This window comes from Aptenodytes forsteri, unplaced genomic scaffold (genome assembly GCF_000699145.1).
Source record: "Aptenodytes forsteri isolate BGI_AS27 unplaced genomic scaffold, ASM69914v1 Scaffold238, whole genome shotgun sequence".
Taxonomy (NCBI): domain Eukaryota; kingdom Metazoa; phylum Chordata; class Aves; order Sphenisciformes; family Spheniscidae; genus Aptenodytes; species Aptenodytes forsteri.
The window spans coordinates 193,446-211,845 of NW_008794584.1; the positions used below are offsets into that span (position 1 = coordinate 193,446).

General features: G+C 41.8%; 1 protein-coding gene across 1 annotated transcript in view; it reads left to right on the plus strand.

Moving 5' to 3' along the window:
* Window positions 1-18,400, plus strand: part of TTBK1 (tau tubulin kinase 1) — a 98,990-nt gene that overhangs the window by 20,381 nt on the left and 60,209 nt on the right. Inside the window, exons 3-5 of the mRNA XM_009272604.2 lie at window positions 1,825-1,898; window positions 5,556-5,696; window positions 6,958-7,062. Of these exons, the coding sequence (XP_009270879.1) occupies window positions 1,825-1,898; window positions 5,556-5,696; window positions 6,958-7,062 (320 nt within the window). The remainder of the gene's footprint in view (window positions 1-1,824; window positions 1,899-5,555; window positions 5,697-6,957; window positions 7,063-18,400) is intronic.

Here is an 18,400-nt window from a genome sequence, read left to right on the forward strand (position 1 = left end):
GCTTGGTATGAGAAAAAAAGGATCAAGGAAGAGTGTGCAGGCTGCCCTGATGTATACTGAAGAGGGTACTTTCCTGATCTCTGAATATCTTTTCCTGAAATATGGTGGCTTGTGACATTCCTTGATGGTTTCAGTATGGTCTTGCACACTCACTTCTGAAACTGGACAATGCCCTTAAGTCTGTGCCAGAGACATGAAGGATCTGCAGCCGCATAACCTTCCTGCTTATCTGACCAGATACAGATGGATACTAGGATTGGTTGGCTGGTTTGTTTTAAGCCTGTTCTTCCAAAGGGAGTAAGGGGTAGCCAAGGCCTCTGTCCCTCCAGTTCTGGTTGCCAGCAGCTCTGTTACCTCCTTGTGGCAGGAGAGAGAGTGTGGGTGTTCTGCTGTGGGATGCTGCTGGGCCCTGCAGACTCTTGATGCTCTTACTGAGAGCCTTGGGATGGAGCTCCGTATTCCACAGCTGTATATATTGCTCTGGTCAAAGCTCTGGTTCTCCAGTGAGAAAGCTTCTTTGTCTCCTGCTGCCCTCCAGGTCCCTATTCTGTCACATCTTGCTGTCCTCAACAGTTTTTGATGCCCCAGGCCTATGGTGCACACAATGAGAGCAATAGCGGAGTCCTGAGGGTGTTACAGGCAGTGCAATTACTGATTACTGTATATGTTCATGTTCTTTTTTTTTTTTTTTTTTTTTAAAAACTGGGAAGTATCTAACAATAAGCTTTGGTTTAAAAACTACTTAAAATCACCATTGCTCAAGTGCTACAAAGAAATACAGGGCAAAGCTATGCAATGATACTCACCCTCTCCCCTGCTTAGAAACCCCACCAGGAACCAAATGTTCACTATTGTGGTGTGCATCGACCTTTACTCTGTTATCAGTAATCTGCTATTAGAGGAACGCATGCATCATACCTCCCCTTTTGCTATACAGAGAGCACACCATCACAAATCCATTACAGGTCAGGATCTGAAACCACAGCCTCCGCTCCCTCTGCTTTTTTTTTTTTTTTTTTAAGATAGGTCCTGCCTGGTGCCACGTGATGAAATGTAGATGTTGTAGCAGCACTTTTGTACCACAGAGAATGAACCTAGATGACTAGCTGAGTGTTGCAGTGTGGCTGGTTGGCTTTGATTTTGCCTGAATAGATGTAGTTTGTACTTCTAACACCATGCCAGCACTCGACACAAAATTGCCCAGGTTTATTTCCTTCTTTTACTACAAAATTGCTTTAATGTTTCAATGGAGTTTTTCCATAAGCATTTTTTTTTCCCAGATGTTTCTGACTATTAAAATCAGGGTTTGTCCATGTTGAAGTAGCATTAGTTTAGCTGTTTCAGAGTAAGCAATGCTAATAAGCAAGTGTAGTGGTGGTGTAAAAGTCAGCATTTACTGAGTAAAGCTGATGTAATGAGCTTAAGCGTGCTGCCAGTGAACCTGTAAAAACACGTGGTCATGTGTGCTACCCATGGTTTAGTTCAGGGATGGTGGTGGCTGTGGTGGTGTTGCATGTACATGGTGGTGGTATAAACTGCAGTTCATCACACTCTCACTTGTGCCCTGTGTCATTTTGAGGATTCAAGGATCCCTGACACTGATTTCCACTCATGGCTATTTCTGAGGCAGTTTTCTTGTTGAATGTCAGTACTCTACTGAGCTACGAGACTGGGAAATAGAAACAAAATCAGACTGTTCTGCAAAACTCCCAGCCTGATGCCACTTACGGTTACAGGCCTTTGATCAGAAACCATTTTTCTAAAAATCGTGATCACAGGGTTGTTACCTTATGTTCCATTCTGTATGTTTCTGTTTCTTTTCAGGGAAGGATCATGTTTGCAGATTTATTGGCTGTGGAAGGAATGAAAAATTTAATTATGTGGTCATGCAGCTCCAGGTGAGTTCTGTCCTTCCCCTCTCCCCCCCGTCCCATGGAGATGGCATCACAAGGAAGGATTTACAGTGAGAGAATAAGGCCAAGCACTGGTGTAGAGACTTTGTTGTAAATAGAAAATGGGTGGAATGGGAGACAGTGAGAAGGGGTGGTGTTGCTGTGATATCGCTTGGGATAGCTCCAGTTGTCAAGACGCGCTAAGATATTTCATAGCTCTGCTTTTCTGTTTAAGATGGCTTTCTGTCAATTTTCTGGGGAAAGCACTCAATTCAGAATGCTCGCAGGAGCTACCTACAATATCATGCAGCAGTGGCAGCTGTTTGAAATATCTCCTGCTGAGCTCTGTGATGCAGCATTCAAAATACTTGTCTTGTATCGGAGCTCAGAGTGTGGTGGGAGCCAGTGGTGTCACACCAGCAGCACAGTCTTCTCTGTGAAAGGGAGTGATCTCTGGCTCCCCCGTCTCTACCAAGCTCAGCAGTAGCTTGGCTTCTGCTGTGAAAGTGTTTTCTCCTGTTTGAACACTGCTGATACTAAGTCAATATGGGTAAATACTTGGGTAGCTAGCACATGGTGACTGTACTGCTAGACAGCCAGCTACTCCTATCAGAGTTAGGCAGCTGAAGTCTTACATGGGTGTCTACACAAGCCACAATAACAGCAGGAGGTGCAGGGACCTCTGCATGGTTCAGCATGAAACTTTACCAAGAAAACATATATAGTTAGATCTTCAGAGCCCAAATATGGTGGTACTGTCATGAAAACAGCTTTCTTTTTCATGAAAGCAGCTTTCTTTTACAGCATACAGTCACAGGAGAAAGAGTTGGACGGGAACAAGTGGGAAGAGATGGCTGAGTCAAAAACACATGGAAGAAAGGCCTTTAAGGAGAGGGAGATTGTCCCTGGCTTGAGGGGAATACTTTCAAACTAAAGGTGCTTCCTTCTGACACAGTTGCCTTGGAAGCTGGCCTGTTTCAGCACCTGACATAAGAGCTGACAGGGAACTTGTCCTATCCCTCTTGCAGCTTGTATGATCAGGGCTTTGCTGTGCAAAACACTGTATGGTTATACAATACAAGCCTACCCTTCCCCTGAAGAGCTATGTCATGTTTCTTTATGTATAATTTGGATGATAGAACATGCAGAAGGAAAGTGAGACAATTGAAGCACTAAGTAATGAGAAGTAATCTGCTGCATAAACTGAAAGGTTTAATTAGTGAATGGTGAATGAAGTAAAATAGACACCAGCAGACCCCTGTACTTCTTTAAAATAAACTTCTGATTCTTTTGAAGTGTAGTTCTAGTTTGCAAGGTGGATGTATAAACCCAGTAAATTCCTGGTGCTTGAGTTTGCCTTTTACACACCGTTGGCATCCCAACTGCTGTTAGGGATAGAAAAAAACTTTGTTCTCTAACCAACCCTGGCTATTGCTGCTGCTGCAGTGTGAGTGTGAATATGATTCTTGAAAGGGCTAATCGGGAGCTGATGGAACAAGGCTTCTAACCCCCCAATCCCGTCCTTAACAAGCCTGATAAAGATGTCTACACCTTGGAAAAAAACTTCTCTGCCCAGAGTCTTACTTTCTAGCCTATTCTTTACTATGTAGCTGAGCTCGTAGAGTAGGCAGAGCTAAAAATCATTTCATTATTTACAAATGAAGACTTTGATACTTAAAGCATTAGCTAGTTTTGCACCATCACTCTTTAGGCTAAAATTCTCCTTCAACTTCAGGGTCTGCTGAGAAATGGTTTATCATGTGTCCCCTCTGACTGTTGTGTGCTGCAGTCCTCCCTTTCTCTTCAGTCACTGTGACTGAGGCTTCAACTCTAAGCTTTGCAGCTCATTGCATCTGCTCTGTTTCTTAGCCAGCCTGATAGCGTTTACTTGGAAAATAATGCTCATTTTCTGTCTTTTCCTGGGGGCAGTATTGGATATTCAAATGCCTTGGGTTGTTTCTGGAGAGCAGGTGTCTGAGACAGTCTCCCAAACCAGCTGGGGAAAATTATGGCACACTTCAGTGTGTGGCTCTAAAAAAAAATCTGCCTTTCCCTATTACCATTGGATAAGAGAGCTGGTGTCCAAGGAACCGCTTTACAATGGAAAGAAAGATCTGCTGTCAGTTCAGTAACTCGGACCTTTCAGGATAGCGATGACAAATCTGTGCTGCCTCTAGTAAACTGTCACAGAAATTAAAAAAGATAAGCACTAGAGAAGTAGCTTAGTCTTATCTTGTTCATGCTAAGGAGCAAACCTGGGCCAGTTGCTGTGGCTTGGCTCTATCTGTATTAGCTGACCTGTATCAAGTGTGGTTGTTCAAGGGACCAGAGCCCCGAAGTGAAACATGGGTCAAATCAATTTGAGAGACTAGTCATATGCTAAAAGAGCCAGTTAAAGTTGGCCCCTTAATGTCTGTAAATAACTTGAGAACTGGGAATGGGTGGATGAATAGAAGGCATTTCACTGGTTTGGAGAGCAATCTGTGTTTTCTCATCAAATGTTTGGAATCTTTTATAGATCTTCTGTTGTGAATTTTGTTTGAATACATCTGGACTTGTATTATAAACACGTATGTCTGCAGAAGCAGAATCAAGAGATTCTATAGTATAGTGATAATCAGCATGTCCCTATAACTTTTGTTCTTGATGCATGTTCTCTGAAACAGTGGACTCTTACTCCTAATATTTTTGATCAATTCATAAATGCATTAGTTCTGTGGATTAGAGGGGTATTCTGCCATAGAGTATACTCATTTTAACACCTTCTTTCTCTTTACAAATCTAAAGAGATTCAGACAAAACTGAGATGACAGAGGTCAAAGAACACTGATTCTTCTGGTGTTTAGTCTGTCCTCTTTTTTTTTCTTTTTTTTTTCTTTTTTTTTTTTTTTTTTTGCTAAAAGGCCAATCAAATATATTTGCAAATGTGTTTAGCACTAGAAATGATACCCCTCTCCCTCTTTTTTTTTTTTTTTTTTTTTTTTTTTTTTTGCTAAATTGTCTTTATTTTCATGCCCAGCTGGTAGACTTTTTTCCCCCCAGAAATATAATTAACTGGAGGTAAATTACCAATTTTTTTAATAAGTATTTTTTAAGTCAGTGGAAAAATCCTCCCCTCCTGATTTCTGGTATGATTCTCTTGATAGACCACTTTCCCCATTGTGGCATTGCCACAACAATGCTGACTTGAGCTTGAGCCAGACAGTTGTGTGCTAGAGAGTTTCTAATGAAACTGCTTCGATGAGCTGTAATAGATAGTGGCTTCATGACCTGCTTATCATATTTGTACTGCTTTAATCTTTAGATGGCCCAGAGAACAGTCAAAGATTGTTCTTAAATCAGCTTCTATATAGTCTGGGTTTAACAGTAAGGAGATGCTGGGCTCACACAGTCTGAGACACTGCTGTCCATGCCGTGCCTATTTTCCAAATAGTACATCAGCTGACTTCCCAAGATAACGGTCTGGTATCTTCTTATCATCAAATACATCGCTTAAAAGTTAAAATGAAGTATTGGAAGATCATATACAAGAAATAAAGCAGACATAAGGTGAGCACCTGTCTGATTAGCATTTCTGCTTTTTTGGGGATGCATGTTAGAACTTGCAGCTGTGAAATGCTATGCTTTAGTGTGATGTTTTAAGTGTTTTATTGATTGTTTCAGGGCCGAAATCTTGCAGATCTCAGAAGGAGTCAGCCTCGAGGGACTTTCACGCTAAGCACAACACTGCGATTAGGCAAACAGATTCTGGAATCAATAGAAGCCATTCACTCTGTGGGATTCCTGCATCGTGACATCAAGCCTGTATGTTGTTTTGGAAATTTTCCTTTTGGTTGTATGTGCCTGTTCTGCTTGAGTCAAGAAAGACAGTCTGAATATGGGCAGATCTCAGTGGAGGCATTTAGGCCTCCTTGCACACTCCCACTGTCTGACATATTGGCTATTTTCTATAAGTACAGAATAATAATATAGTATTGTCATTCATTTAAGTGCATAGCAGACTAGTTTTTATCAGCAGAGGCTGCTCCATGGTGGGTTAGTAGCTGTCGGTCATACTTGTACCAGTCAAGATCACATGACAAAGCAGTCTAATTTTGAACAATCATTTAGAGTCCAACCAATTATTACTATAAAAGGGGTTCAGAAAGGGTGTCTTGCTCCATGACCCATCACTTGAATAAATGCTATTTCATGTTTTTGACTTAGCTAAATAATCCTCTTAATCTTTTCTGAGCAATTGCCAAAAAAACTGGAGCACAGTTTCCAATGTCGGAAACACAGTCACAGTGTTGGTCATCTGCCTGGGTGAGGCACAATAATTCCAAGTGTCACTGTAGGAGCCAGTCTCTTTCCTGAAGCTCTTCACTACTTGACCTGAACACTTGTTGCTACACCATCCCTGAGACCATCTTCCTTCCAGCAAAATCATTTGCTGCTTTTAAAATCAGCTGGTTTTGGCTGATCAGATTCAGCTGAAAATCAGTCACTAATGTGACTGGCCACAAATCCTTTAGCAGCCATCCGTTATGGTAAAGGATATAACTTTAAGATGGGGGTTAAAAAAGAGCTGCTCCATTTGCTTGTTGTCAGTTTATTTACTAAGAACCAAACCCAGTATTTTTTTAGATGTCTGAATGTTCAGATAAATTTAGGTAATGCAATACAGTGGATGGAGATTCTGGGAGTTAGGGCAGAATAATGCATGTTAGCAGCTGAACCACGAACAGAAGCAGTTGTCTCCAGCTTGTTATGCAAGTGCTAGAGCTCTCACTGCAGAGCTAGTGGTGTTAAATGTAGCTTTTTCTCATAGCAGCTGAAATTTAGCGAAGCTAATGTGAATTTTAGTTATTTTGAGATTCCACAGTCACTTATCTGCAAAGTGAACTTTTTAACGTGGCAGTGATTCTCTAATCATGATGTTTAAGATGCATCTTAAAATTCTTCTCTTTGACTTATGTTTTCACCAGAGGCATGTGGGGCTATATGACAGTTTTGTTAACAAATGGCCACTCTTACCCTAGTTGCTGGTATCAAACTGATTTTTTTTCTTTCTTTCTTTGTCTAGTCCAATTTTGCCATGGGCCGCTTACCTTCAACATACAGGAAGTGCTACATGTTAGACTTTGGTCTGGCCCGTCAGTATACCAACACCACTGGTGAAGTCCGGCCAGTAAGTAAATTTTAAGTAACTTTTTCCCACTTCTGCAACTGCTTAGGCATGGAAAGGTTTTGTGATTTTTGTTTGTTTTGTGGTTGTTATGCTTGGTCATTATATTGGACTGCATTTTCTGCAAGGTGAGAAGCAGCAGGTGACTTCAACTGAGTGGGGAATCTAAGAAGGGATGCTTGCTTTTGTTTTACAAGGTGTGTGGCTTTTTTTTTTCCTTTTTTTTTCCTTTAGGATAATCATGTTTTCCACAGGCTTGGAATGCTTACTGAGTACATTATGGCCAAGCAAAGAGGGTGAACCGAATTTTGGCCAGGTAACTTCTGTAGTCCCAGAGGACTGGTCTAGTTCAGTTCTCTGTGATCTGGGGAACCAGGTCGGTGCGTTCTTAAAGCTTCTTATGAAAAAAATGCTAAAAGTTAGAGGCTGACCTGATCTCTGAGACTGAGCTTCCTGTGAACTGCAACCTGTAATGCTGTTCTCACCCCTGCCTGGCTTTGGTTTTGTGTATATTGCCCCCTGTCCAGATTTCTTAGTAGGACTATTTCAGCATGCCTGCTTGGAGGGGAGGTAAGGGCAGGGGGCATAACTTGCATCACATGACATGTGTGTTTTCTTCAGTCCTTTTACCAGCACTGTGTTATCTGGGGACACTCATAAGGATGTGTTAAGCTTCAGATGCTCTAGGTATCAGTCAGAGCATTCCTAGGTTTATTTCGGAACACAGCGCAAGCAGGGAGGGCTCAGACAGTCTCTCTGTTTATCATCCTAGGCTTATACCTTTCGGTCTGCGCATCTTTTCTATCTGCAAGATAATCGTTCTGGAAAATGTTGACAATGTGAGAGCTAAATTCAGAGACTCTGTAGTGCAGGATATGGTTGGGGAGTGGGAAGAAAGCAAAGATCAGTGAGCAGATTTTATGTCTTTAGCAGATGAACACAGCTGTGGGATTTTTTTTCTATTTTTTTTTCTTCGTTTTTTATAAGTCTTTTCAGTTGGACGTTGCAAGTCTTTTCTTTTTAGCTGTAGATGGGAGCAGCTCCAAAGGTTGTGTCTGCATCTTATTCTTAAAAAGACACACACTATGTACTACTGGGTCTTCCTTGTCAATGCTGTTTAGTTTGGGGATAACCCTGCTCCATATTGCCCTTTTCAAAACACAGCCCCACTCCTTTCCTCTTTCTGCAGTCAGAATTAAAGCCCGTTATGGATTGAAACTGGCATTTGGTTTTCTGCAAAATTTCTTCATTGCTTCAGTGAAGCAACTATGTTTTATCTCTGTATTTCAAGTCCCATTGTTTGAACACTGTTCTTTCTTTACAGTTAAAGAAACTAATTTTTCCAGATGTCTCTTCTTTTGGATCCTCTTTTTTCTTCCTTTCTCCCACGCATTTAAAATTACTTTGCTTTTATTTTGCTACATCCTTAGAAAATACTCCCAGGGCCTGCTTTTGGAAACAGCACTACATGCAGCCTTGACATTTTTCAGAGGAAAAGATTCTTCAACTGTGTCTTGCAAGCTGTGTCCTGCCTGAGTTGGTGTGGGGGAGGTGGGGCTTTGTTAGGACGCAAGAGTCTGAGAAGGTCGGTCTTAATTCTGGTCATTCTGGTGGTTGGTTGGTTGCTTGCCACAGATGGGTCTCACAGAAGGACTAATGGCACATAATCTTTTCCTGAAAAAAGACACGGGGATCCCCAGAGAGGTGGGAGTATGCCCTGCTGAAAGCGGTAAAAATTCTCTGTTTGTTTGGGATGTGGGAGGATCATATGGGGTAAAGTCTCATATACCTAATGTACCTATTCCCCCATGCTACACTTCAGGTGGTGAGGCTTTTTCACAAAAATGATACAATAAAAAATACATAAATATTTACTTCAGTCCCTTTTAACATTATGTTATAGTCACCGGGCTGTTTGATCCTTTTGTATCCCTGATGCCTGATACCACTGTTGAGTCCTGCTTACCGGACTGAGACACTTGCCTAGAGAAGCATGGTGTGATTGCTACCCAAATAGTACACTGAGGATTAGGAAGGATGGGGGTGAGGGGCGGTATGAAGACAAGTGAAATGAAACTTTTTTGTGAGTTTTTTCTTTTTTTAATTAAGAACTTAATCTTTTATTTCACCACGGAGATTATTTCAAGCCAGTAAGGTACATTCTTCTTCATTCTCTTTCAGTTCCTTTATCCATGAAGAATACAATTCCCAGATTTATAACGTGATCATCCTGAGCCTAGTTTTTTTGTGATTTGGTTCTGAGGTACATACACAAGATAGGTAGGGGAAGGAGCTCTCTTTCTCTTTTTCTGGAAGCATGTCTGAATTTTGCTTTCAGTCGTATTCATTTATTAACAGAAGTTTTCTGCTCAAGTAGGTTCTGTGCAGTTTTCTACAGTTTCAGAAGCATTGTCATACTTTATGAATAATTCCATAAAAAGTATTCGCTGTTTCCACATCCTCTGAAATTCATAACCTCAATCTTGCTTGTCAAATCTTCAGAAAGACTCTGAATGACTTGCTAATAATACATACAATGGGCCTGGCCTTTAGGATGCCGTGGTTTTGGTTTGTTTTTTTTTTTAACTTACCTTTTGCCTTCTTATTTTTGGTCACTTTTCTATTTTGAAAACACCTTTGATTTTGAAAAAGGGAAAAGCCAGTGATTCTGTGGAGCAAAATCAGAAACAGAACACAGAAAGCTGTGTTAGCACTGATTTTATGTATTTATTTTTTTATGTGCAATTCACGGATGCCAAACAGTGTGAATTTATTTTATATGAAAAGGCAGGGAGCCCCTTAGTAGGCAGATAGCATAGGCTGTCACTAAGAAGGTCTCATTCTGATTTTCTAGACATTGATTAAAGCTTTGAGGTGGGATCATTTCTACTCTCCATGATCTTCATTGAGCATTAGTTCCTCCATCCTCAGCTGTTACCACTCTGGCTTTCCAGATCCTCTTTCAAGGGCTACCACAGTAGCTTCTACCTAGGGAGCTGTTACTCTGCTAAGCTTCTGATGAGTACTATGTATTTGGTTTGTATATTTTTTTAGCTACTTGACAGTTCAACTTGATTGCTCGGCATTTGTAAAGTTATGGGCCACTTGGCTTAACTAAATCAAAATTTATTCTGAATCTGAATTTATTCTGTGCTTCTAGGAAAACAAAACTGATCTACCTTATGTGGGATGCTAATATTAGCACAAATGCTCCTCTTTGGAGAAAAGCTGTTGTCGCACAGATTTGCTTTCATGGGAGCGGTCTCACCTCTCTACCACTTACCCCTTGCCAGATGTTGCAAAATCTCCTGGATAACAGTCGGTAGGAACTCACATTGCACTATAAAGACAGAAGATGGTTGGAGCCAGAAGGTGTGTAAGGAAGCATCAGCAACAATTTTTCTCTCTGTTAGCAATCAGGGGAACTCAGCTGTTCTCAACAGTCTCATTACTTGATATTTGTCTGAGGGCTGTAGAAGTCAGTCTTTGATAGTTATTCCTTCGGACGGGTAGAGCAGATGTGCATCAGTCGTGTAGCCATTTGGTGTCCATTGTGTGTTGAGAACTGCTTAGGGCCTGGCTGAAGGCTGTTACTTTGGCTACTATCAGCATTTCTGGCATTTGGATCAGAGTCAACATCCTGGCTAGCAGGAGTGACTCTGGCTATTATGATAAACAGGACAGACTGCTAGTGCAAAAAAATTTAATCTTTCCAGAGGATTTTGTTTTCAAACACTTGTGAGGACAGGGAAATGAAGGAAAAGACAGGCAGCTTGACAAAACTGCTAGAGGAGGTGCTGATTTCTTTACTGCTCCTCCCTGCCCCTCCAAGCCCTACTCTCTCCTGTTTGAAAGGTGGCAAATACTGGTGAAGATCTGTGATCTGTATTCAGCAGGGTATGTTTGACCTGGGATTTCCCATTACTCAAGGGAGCACTGTCAGTGATAATTCACAAAGTATTCCTGGTCCATTACCCTTAGTAACATCTTTTGATGCTTAATACTTACATATTTACTGAAACAGAGTGGAAAAATTACTTAGTCACAGTAAACAGGGCCATCTCCAGGGCTGTGAGACTCCTGAGGTCCCTTTTCTAGGGAACATGTCTTAATTTTGTGCAAAGCTGTAAAGCTTCAATGAGAGAGATCGCAATACGCCTGCTCCCATTCTGCCTGTGGCTTAAATACACGATGTTTGTGGTACTCTGCTGTCAGGTGACAATGCAGGAACTCCTGTAGGAGAGGAGGTTATTGAACCTGAGACTTCCAAACTGGGTGAATGATCTAATGCTGGAGAGAAGAAACTGTGCTCCTGTTCAGCGTTGTCCTTTTTTTGTGAATCTGAACCTTCATTTCTTGTTTTTCTGGTTCTGCTCAATGCTCACCAGAAAACTGAATTGCTTCACCCTGCCATATTGCCTCTCCAGGCAGATATGAGAGTTATTCAAGCCCCCTATGAGTACTAGGGCTTGCAATTGCAAGGCTTCCTTCAGTTGTCTAAGGAAGGCTTCATCTACTTTTTCTTCTTGATCAGGCAGTCAGTAACAGATGCTTACCATTATGTTACCTGTGTTAGTTGGTGCTGATCACTTACCCATCAGTAGTGACTGTCTCATCGCCTGCTCCAAGGAGAGCTTCATACATTCAAGCCAATCCTGTGCAAACGCACCTCTTTGCCGTCCCAGTCCTTCTTTCCATTCATTGCACCACTCAAGCCATGTGAGCTGTCCTGCCAAGTCTCTGTAATCCCAGTGAGATCGTAGTTTTGCAACAGCACATGGACCACTAACTCCTCCTGTTTGTTTCACGTGTGTAGGTGTTTGTGGACAGGCACTTGAGGTGGGCCACCAGTTGTGCTGCTTTTCCAGGGGAGGCATGAGAGCTTCTATCATCCTCTCCCAGGGCACCTCCTCACAGCCTCCGTTCTTCCACTTCTCTTCAAGTTACGGTAATCATCTCTCATTGTACCTGCTTTAAGCCCTCCTCACTAGGTTAGCAAGCCTAGATGCAAAGCCTTCACAAAGATGCTCTTGCCACTCTGTCAGGTGGGTCCCTTCTTTCACCAACAGTGCTTTTTCCTCGAAGAGGGACCCATGGTCATAGAAGCCAAAGCCCTGTCTTTGATAGCTAGGTGTTGACTTGCAGGATGCATCCACTTCTACCTAAGTCTTTCCCACTCACTGGCAGGATTTAGGAGGACAGCACCTGGGCCCCTATGCCCCCAGATCTGTAGTCACTCTTAGTATACTCAAGGTCACCCCTTGAAAAACAGGTGCTTTTGGTGCTCCTATGAATGAGCAGCAAGGGTTAATAGTCAGAGGGCCACACAAACCTTGGCAATCTGTCCTTATCATCCCATATCCAGGCCCCCAACAAGCCACAAAGCTCTTGAGACATCAAGTCAGGCCAGTAGATGGGGCTTCCATTTCCTGCAGGAAGAAGTCTTCAGTGACCGTCACTCACCTTTTGCTTCTTGGTATGGACATTTGGTTCAGGCTCAGCTGGCTCCCCTGACAGGTCTTGTTCCTCCCCACCAGTTTCCCAGGTTACTAAATCTATTCTGCAACTGCAGATCTGCATGTGGAGCAGGAGCCTCCCTTCTGCTAGCTTCCCTCCTCTTGGAAGTCTCCATCTGTTGCTCCTTTGAGGATGACTGCTAGTTGTCCCTTTTTCCTTGCATTGCAGGGTTCATGATCTTTACTTTCAGAGGCTCTGTGAAGATTCTACTGATCTGTTGTTCACCCTCCCTGATGCTACACAGTCTGCTTGCCTCCTTTCCCACCTCACCACAGCTCCTTCACCTGGCAGCTCCGCACCTCAACCAGAGTACTTCTCTTAGAAATGAGGCCACTGCAGAGGCATCAGGTGCTCTCTGCAGCCCAATGTGGATGGCCACATCCTTCCTTTGGGGCTTTTTCTGGCTTGAAGCCTCCAATGTGCTAGATAGTTGCATCAGCCCATGCTGGGTACCAGGCCTTGTGGCCCATCACCACCATCGTTGCAGCCTCAGTCAGGCCCACACCATCCTGAGCAAAGTTTCCGGGCCCCTTCACACCCTTGTTTTGCGAACTGCTGTCACAACAGCTACAGGTCTGTTAGTTGTCTGTTTATTGTGCTGCTTATAAATATCATAAATAGAGGAAAAAATTAAATCAAAATTTTCATGCTTTTCATGCCAAAGTTTTTGTTAAACATCAAGAATCTCACAGTTAAACTTTGATCTAAAGGAAATCAGTTCTGAATTTGGCTGATCTCAAAGCTTTCTTGTCTCATGATATGAAAAATAATGCAACAGGAGAGGGGAAACTGAAAACACAACTTTGACCAGGTTGTATCATAAAGTTCTTTTTGTGTGCAGGTCTTTAAGAGTTTGTTGCCTCTTTAAAAGGACAACTGTAATTGCCACGGCCCAAATGAGAGAGCAACATTATCTTTTGCAGTGTAATTTCTTGAAGTGTGGACTTTCTCAGGGGCTGATGTTTTTGAAAATTCAGGTGTACTATGTGGACTAGGTTGCCCTTGTCTATATGCACAAATGCTGCAGAGAACTCTGTTGGTGATACACTACTTTCCCTTAGAAAAGCTGTGTAGACTTTTCCTAATTACATCCCAGCTAGCCATATTTCTACTGATTTTGTTCTTTAGGAGAGTTTCAAGTATTCATTCTGGTGCGTGGGGTCTGAACCAACATTATACGTTTTAAAAATTAGTATTGCACGTGCCAGATTAAACAGAATGCAAGGGGACTGCATCTGCCCAACTACATGTACTCTACCTGTAGGATATCCAGAAGCACCTTCTTTAGGACTGGAGGCAGGTTACCAGATGAGATGCATCGAGCCAGTGATGCAATCGTTATGGTCCATATGGAATAGGATGAGGAAAGCTACAAAACCTTTTTTAGTGCCTTTATACAAATCTAGATAAGATAACAGTTGATGATGCATAAGATACCAGCCATCCAGTTTCAAAGAAGGTACTGCAGATCTAAACAGTATTCAGAAGACAGTAATGACAAACTCACGTGAAGAGGGATCGAAAAGATTGTGATTATAACCTGAGCAAGAAGATGAATAAAAGGAGTTTTCTAAAGTCTAAAATGCTATAAAGTCTTGAGAAGTGAATGAGAGCGCCTCTGTTCTCTCTGGTTACATAGGAATAAGATATTCAGTGAAATAGCTCATAAATTTAAACCAATAAAGGGATGCATTTATTCATGAGGCATCACTTGCTGCCACAGGTAGTCAGCGTGCATTGGGAAGAGTAATACAGCACATGCGTGCAGGTCAGAGACTGGTCTAAATAGCAGCAATGGGACAGAGTGTGCTGTGGTAAAGGTAAGGGCCAGCTATAGAAAATAGGGGGGGGCTATAAACTGGCAGGTGAAATTCTGTGTAGGTAAAAGGTGATGCTCATGGTGTGTGTTTGGGGGCAGGGGGAGAACAGTTCTAATTTCACATATATGATAGCGGCCTCTGAGCTGACAGGTATCACTGATAAGTGAGACCTTGATATTATGGAATAGCTTCATGAAAACATGGGTTTGATACTCAACAGCTTTCAAGAAGGTGCTCAAACATTAGAAGTCATCAGGAAAGGAATACAGGACAAATCAGAGATCACTGTTGTGACCCTTGATGAGGCGGGGGTAGCTTTTCAGAGTTCTCATAGGATACCTGAGAGAAAACTTTAGACTGATCTGAGGTGGACTGAGTGTTTATTGGCCTTGTTCTTGCAAAGAGCCTTTCTCTTTTTGTTGGTCATAGCGTGATGCTAGCAGCAGTTGTGGGTATAGGCCATCTCTGCCATCTACTATTAAAAGAGCTTGCTTTAGGGTTCTTTACTTTTTAACCCCTCTCTTCTGAGATTTTTGCAGTGACTTCACTTTGTGGTTGCATGTGGGCAAACTAGCCCAGCAGCAGGAAAATGGGTAAATATAAAATCTGTTCAGAAACATTTAAAAAATGGAGGCAAAAGAAAGAACTGGTGGTCTCTTCCATATCAGTGGTCTTCCTGCAGAACATTTGCACCCCATCTTTGCCTTGTTGGAGAATAAAATTGGGAAGTATAAGTAGCTTGGGGGCAGTGTTGTCTTCGACCAGTCTGACCTTTGTCCAGACTACTGATATATAGGAAGCAGTTTTTCCTTCCCTTAATACCTGAAGCAATCCCATTGCCTCATGCAAGGTCAATGTCCTTGTTTTTCAAGTTTACATTCTGCACCCTCCCACACCCCACAATACCTTTTTCTCTGTGGGATCTTCCCAGGATTCATGCTATTGTATAATTTTAGTGGCAAGGAAGCATAGTTTTTTATATGGTTATGCTGATGTGTTACATACTTTTGTTATCAGCACGAGGATTCCCATCCAAGTGGGTTTGAAGTGGGAAGTAGTTCAAGCCATGTTTTTCTGAGAACATGTGTTTCTCAGTCATGGAAGGCTTGGAGATCTGCTTGAGAAGAGATGGCTTATGGAGGGTATCTCTTAGTTCAGCTCCAGTTAATAAAAAAAAAAGTCCATTTTGGTGTGAATCCCAAAACCTTCCTTAACAAATTCGATATTACAGGATGCAGAGAGCTTTTTTAGGGATTTAACTATTATTTCCTCTAGATGCAACCTTCTGCCATGGTTCAGATAGAGACATGAGCAGTTTTATTCACTGTGATGTCCTGGTTGTACAACCCACGTTTACCATGCAGCAGTATAAGCAGTCAATATTGATGCACGTCTTAGGACAACAGAGCTAAGCAACTGGGGAATGAATTGAAAAGTTGGTTTTTTTAAATTTGTGGAAGTATCTTCTATAGAGAGCACAGAAGTAAAAATTTTCATCTTGCATTAATTTTTACAGCAGAGAGCTGAACTAGCAGAACGTGTTTGATATGGAGAACTAAGGCTGAGAAGAAAATTTGAATTTGGAGGGGAAAATAGACATAAGCATTGTTATACAGATAATATGATTAACAACATATGCTTGTATAGTGGAGGTGTTCTGAGTCATGAAGGTCTTCCGTGCTAATGTAGGTCAGGTTTTGGACAATAACTCCTTGATCATTACTGGTCTTTGTTCAGGTCTGCTAGTTTTGTCACTAACGCACAGTACAGAAAGCATTATACTTTTCCTCTCTCTGTGACACCCTGCCTTCAGAAACATATTCCCTGTGGCTCCACAAATATTAATTGAAAGTGGTCGAGGGTTTAGCAGCTTGGTCTTAATTATTTATTTGAAAATAGAGGAGAGGCTATGTTTTTCCTGGAGTCTCTCTCCCGTTGCAGGATCTGACACTGGGCTGTTAGGCTCAGCAAGCATTTTTTTAGCTTAGTCAGCTGCAGCCCATTGATTAGACCTCGATCTCCTCATGGCTCAGACTGCACTGCAGTAGTTTGCAGTGCCTTGCTGAAGATACTGTACATGTGCAAGGGCAGCTCTGTGAGTCAGTGGGCAGAAAGATGTTGTAGGCAGGACAGTGCATAGCCTGTTTAGATGAGCATGGTGAAGGCTGCAGAAATGTGTTAGCTAATTGAGAAAAAGGTATTTATTTTCCAAATGTCTGTGCATAGTGTGAAAAATAAACTTTGCTGCAGTGAACAAGGTATTAGAAGAGGAGAGTTTGGTATGTTTTTCTACTAAGAAGTTTGCCCCCCACTTGAAAATAAGCTATAAAATAACACAAAGGATATTAACTCCTACATCCAAAGACCCCAAATATTCAAACATAGAAGCCCAGTAGCTTTTATACTTACTTTGTACTTGAAATATACGTAAAGCTGTAATGTTATGTAGGAGATGAACATTTTGCAGTAGAATAAACAGATATGTGGAGCTGTAGTACTCAGAGTACTATATTAGCTTAGGAAGGGATATAATTTTTGTCTCAAGTTTTGTATTGTAAAAAGGTAATCGGAGAAAAGGCTGAAAGCACAGCATAGTCACATTGGTTCACACAGAGATGGGGAAAAGGAAAAAAATGGACCTATGTCTTTAAAAATATTGCACATTTAATATATTATAGAAATGCTATTTCTGTGGGAATGGGTTAGTTATAAAACAGATCATCATACAAATTACGTAAAGGTTCTCGTTGTTACTTTCACTGTTGGAGTAGCAAATTTGGACTTGAGAAGGGAGTTCGTGTTCTGGCTTAAAACATTACAACTACAGAAAGCCAGTACAGTTGAAATTAAATGTATGAAAAGCAGACTAGCTGATGGATTTGAAAATCTATTAGCAAGCAGGAAGTCTTGTGTCTTGTTATAACTAGCTGTTTCTCTGCTTTCCTCCCCTGGAAGCCCTGATTCAGTGATGGTGACCTCAGATCATCTACATCAGGTTGTTGGTGGTTTTATTTTATGTAGCATCTCTCTGGTTAGAGCTCTTGTGCTACAAGGGTGAGGGAAAAGGAAGGACAACTCAGGCTCAAATCCCATATATGCCTGCAGGGAACTAAGATCCCATTTTCCATTTCTGAGTGCCTTTACTGCCAAGCTGCAGGGGGGATACGGTACATCTGAATGTGTCATTCCTTCTGGTCGATGCTGTTCCACTTGAAACTCTGATTATTCTTCCCACTGGACTACAGAGAGAGGAACAGAAAACTATTACTGTGTCCAGTGGTGAGGGAACAGGGGTTTTACTCCCTGGGCAAATGAATGTTGAGTTGGATTGCAGGTCAAGTCTCCCCTCCATCAGGTAAGTGCATTTGCTGCCAGGTTACAGACTGCCTGTCATACACTTTCTCTTGGTAATAAATATTCAATTATTCTGTGCAAAAGGGATTTTTTCCAACATGGATGTTCTTAGACTTGCATCTCAGAGTACCCTGTGGCTTAGGGGTGAGGGTGTACTTTGGAAGGAGGGAGGTGTGGTTTTCATGTCTGTCCAAGGGGTGGAGAGATTTGAACTTAGCTCTGCTGCATCTCAGTGATTGCCACGACTGTCTTTTGTCGTCTTGCTTTTGGTAGAAAAGGACCGTCTTCTCCATCTGACTCCAGGAAAGCATTATGAGCTGTAAATCCCAAATGAGATGTGACTAACACTCTACAACACTCTCCAAAACATTTCCATTTCAGTTGGTTCCCGTTCTGTGTTACAGCACATGAAAAACTTACCTATCTTACTTAGCAGTCCCCATGCTTTCCATGGGGATATTCTGTGCTCCTTGTTCCCCTATGGGACCATGCATGTAAGAAACAAGTGCAGCTCTGAGGCCAAAATTCTCTTGTTAAAAATCGAATGATAATTGCATAATAGGATTACAGCTGGAATAAGCTTTTGATTAAAAAAAAATGTTCATTTTTAGCCCTGTTTCTAATGTGAGAAAGGCATCCTCATCTCCAGC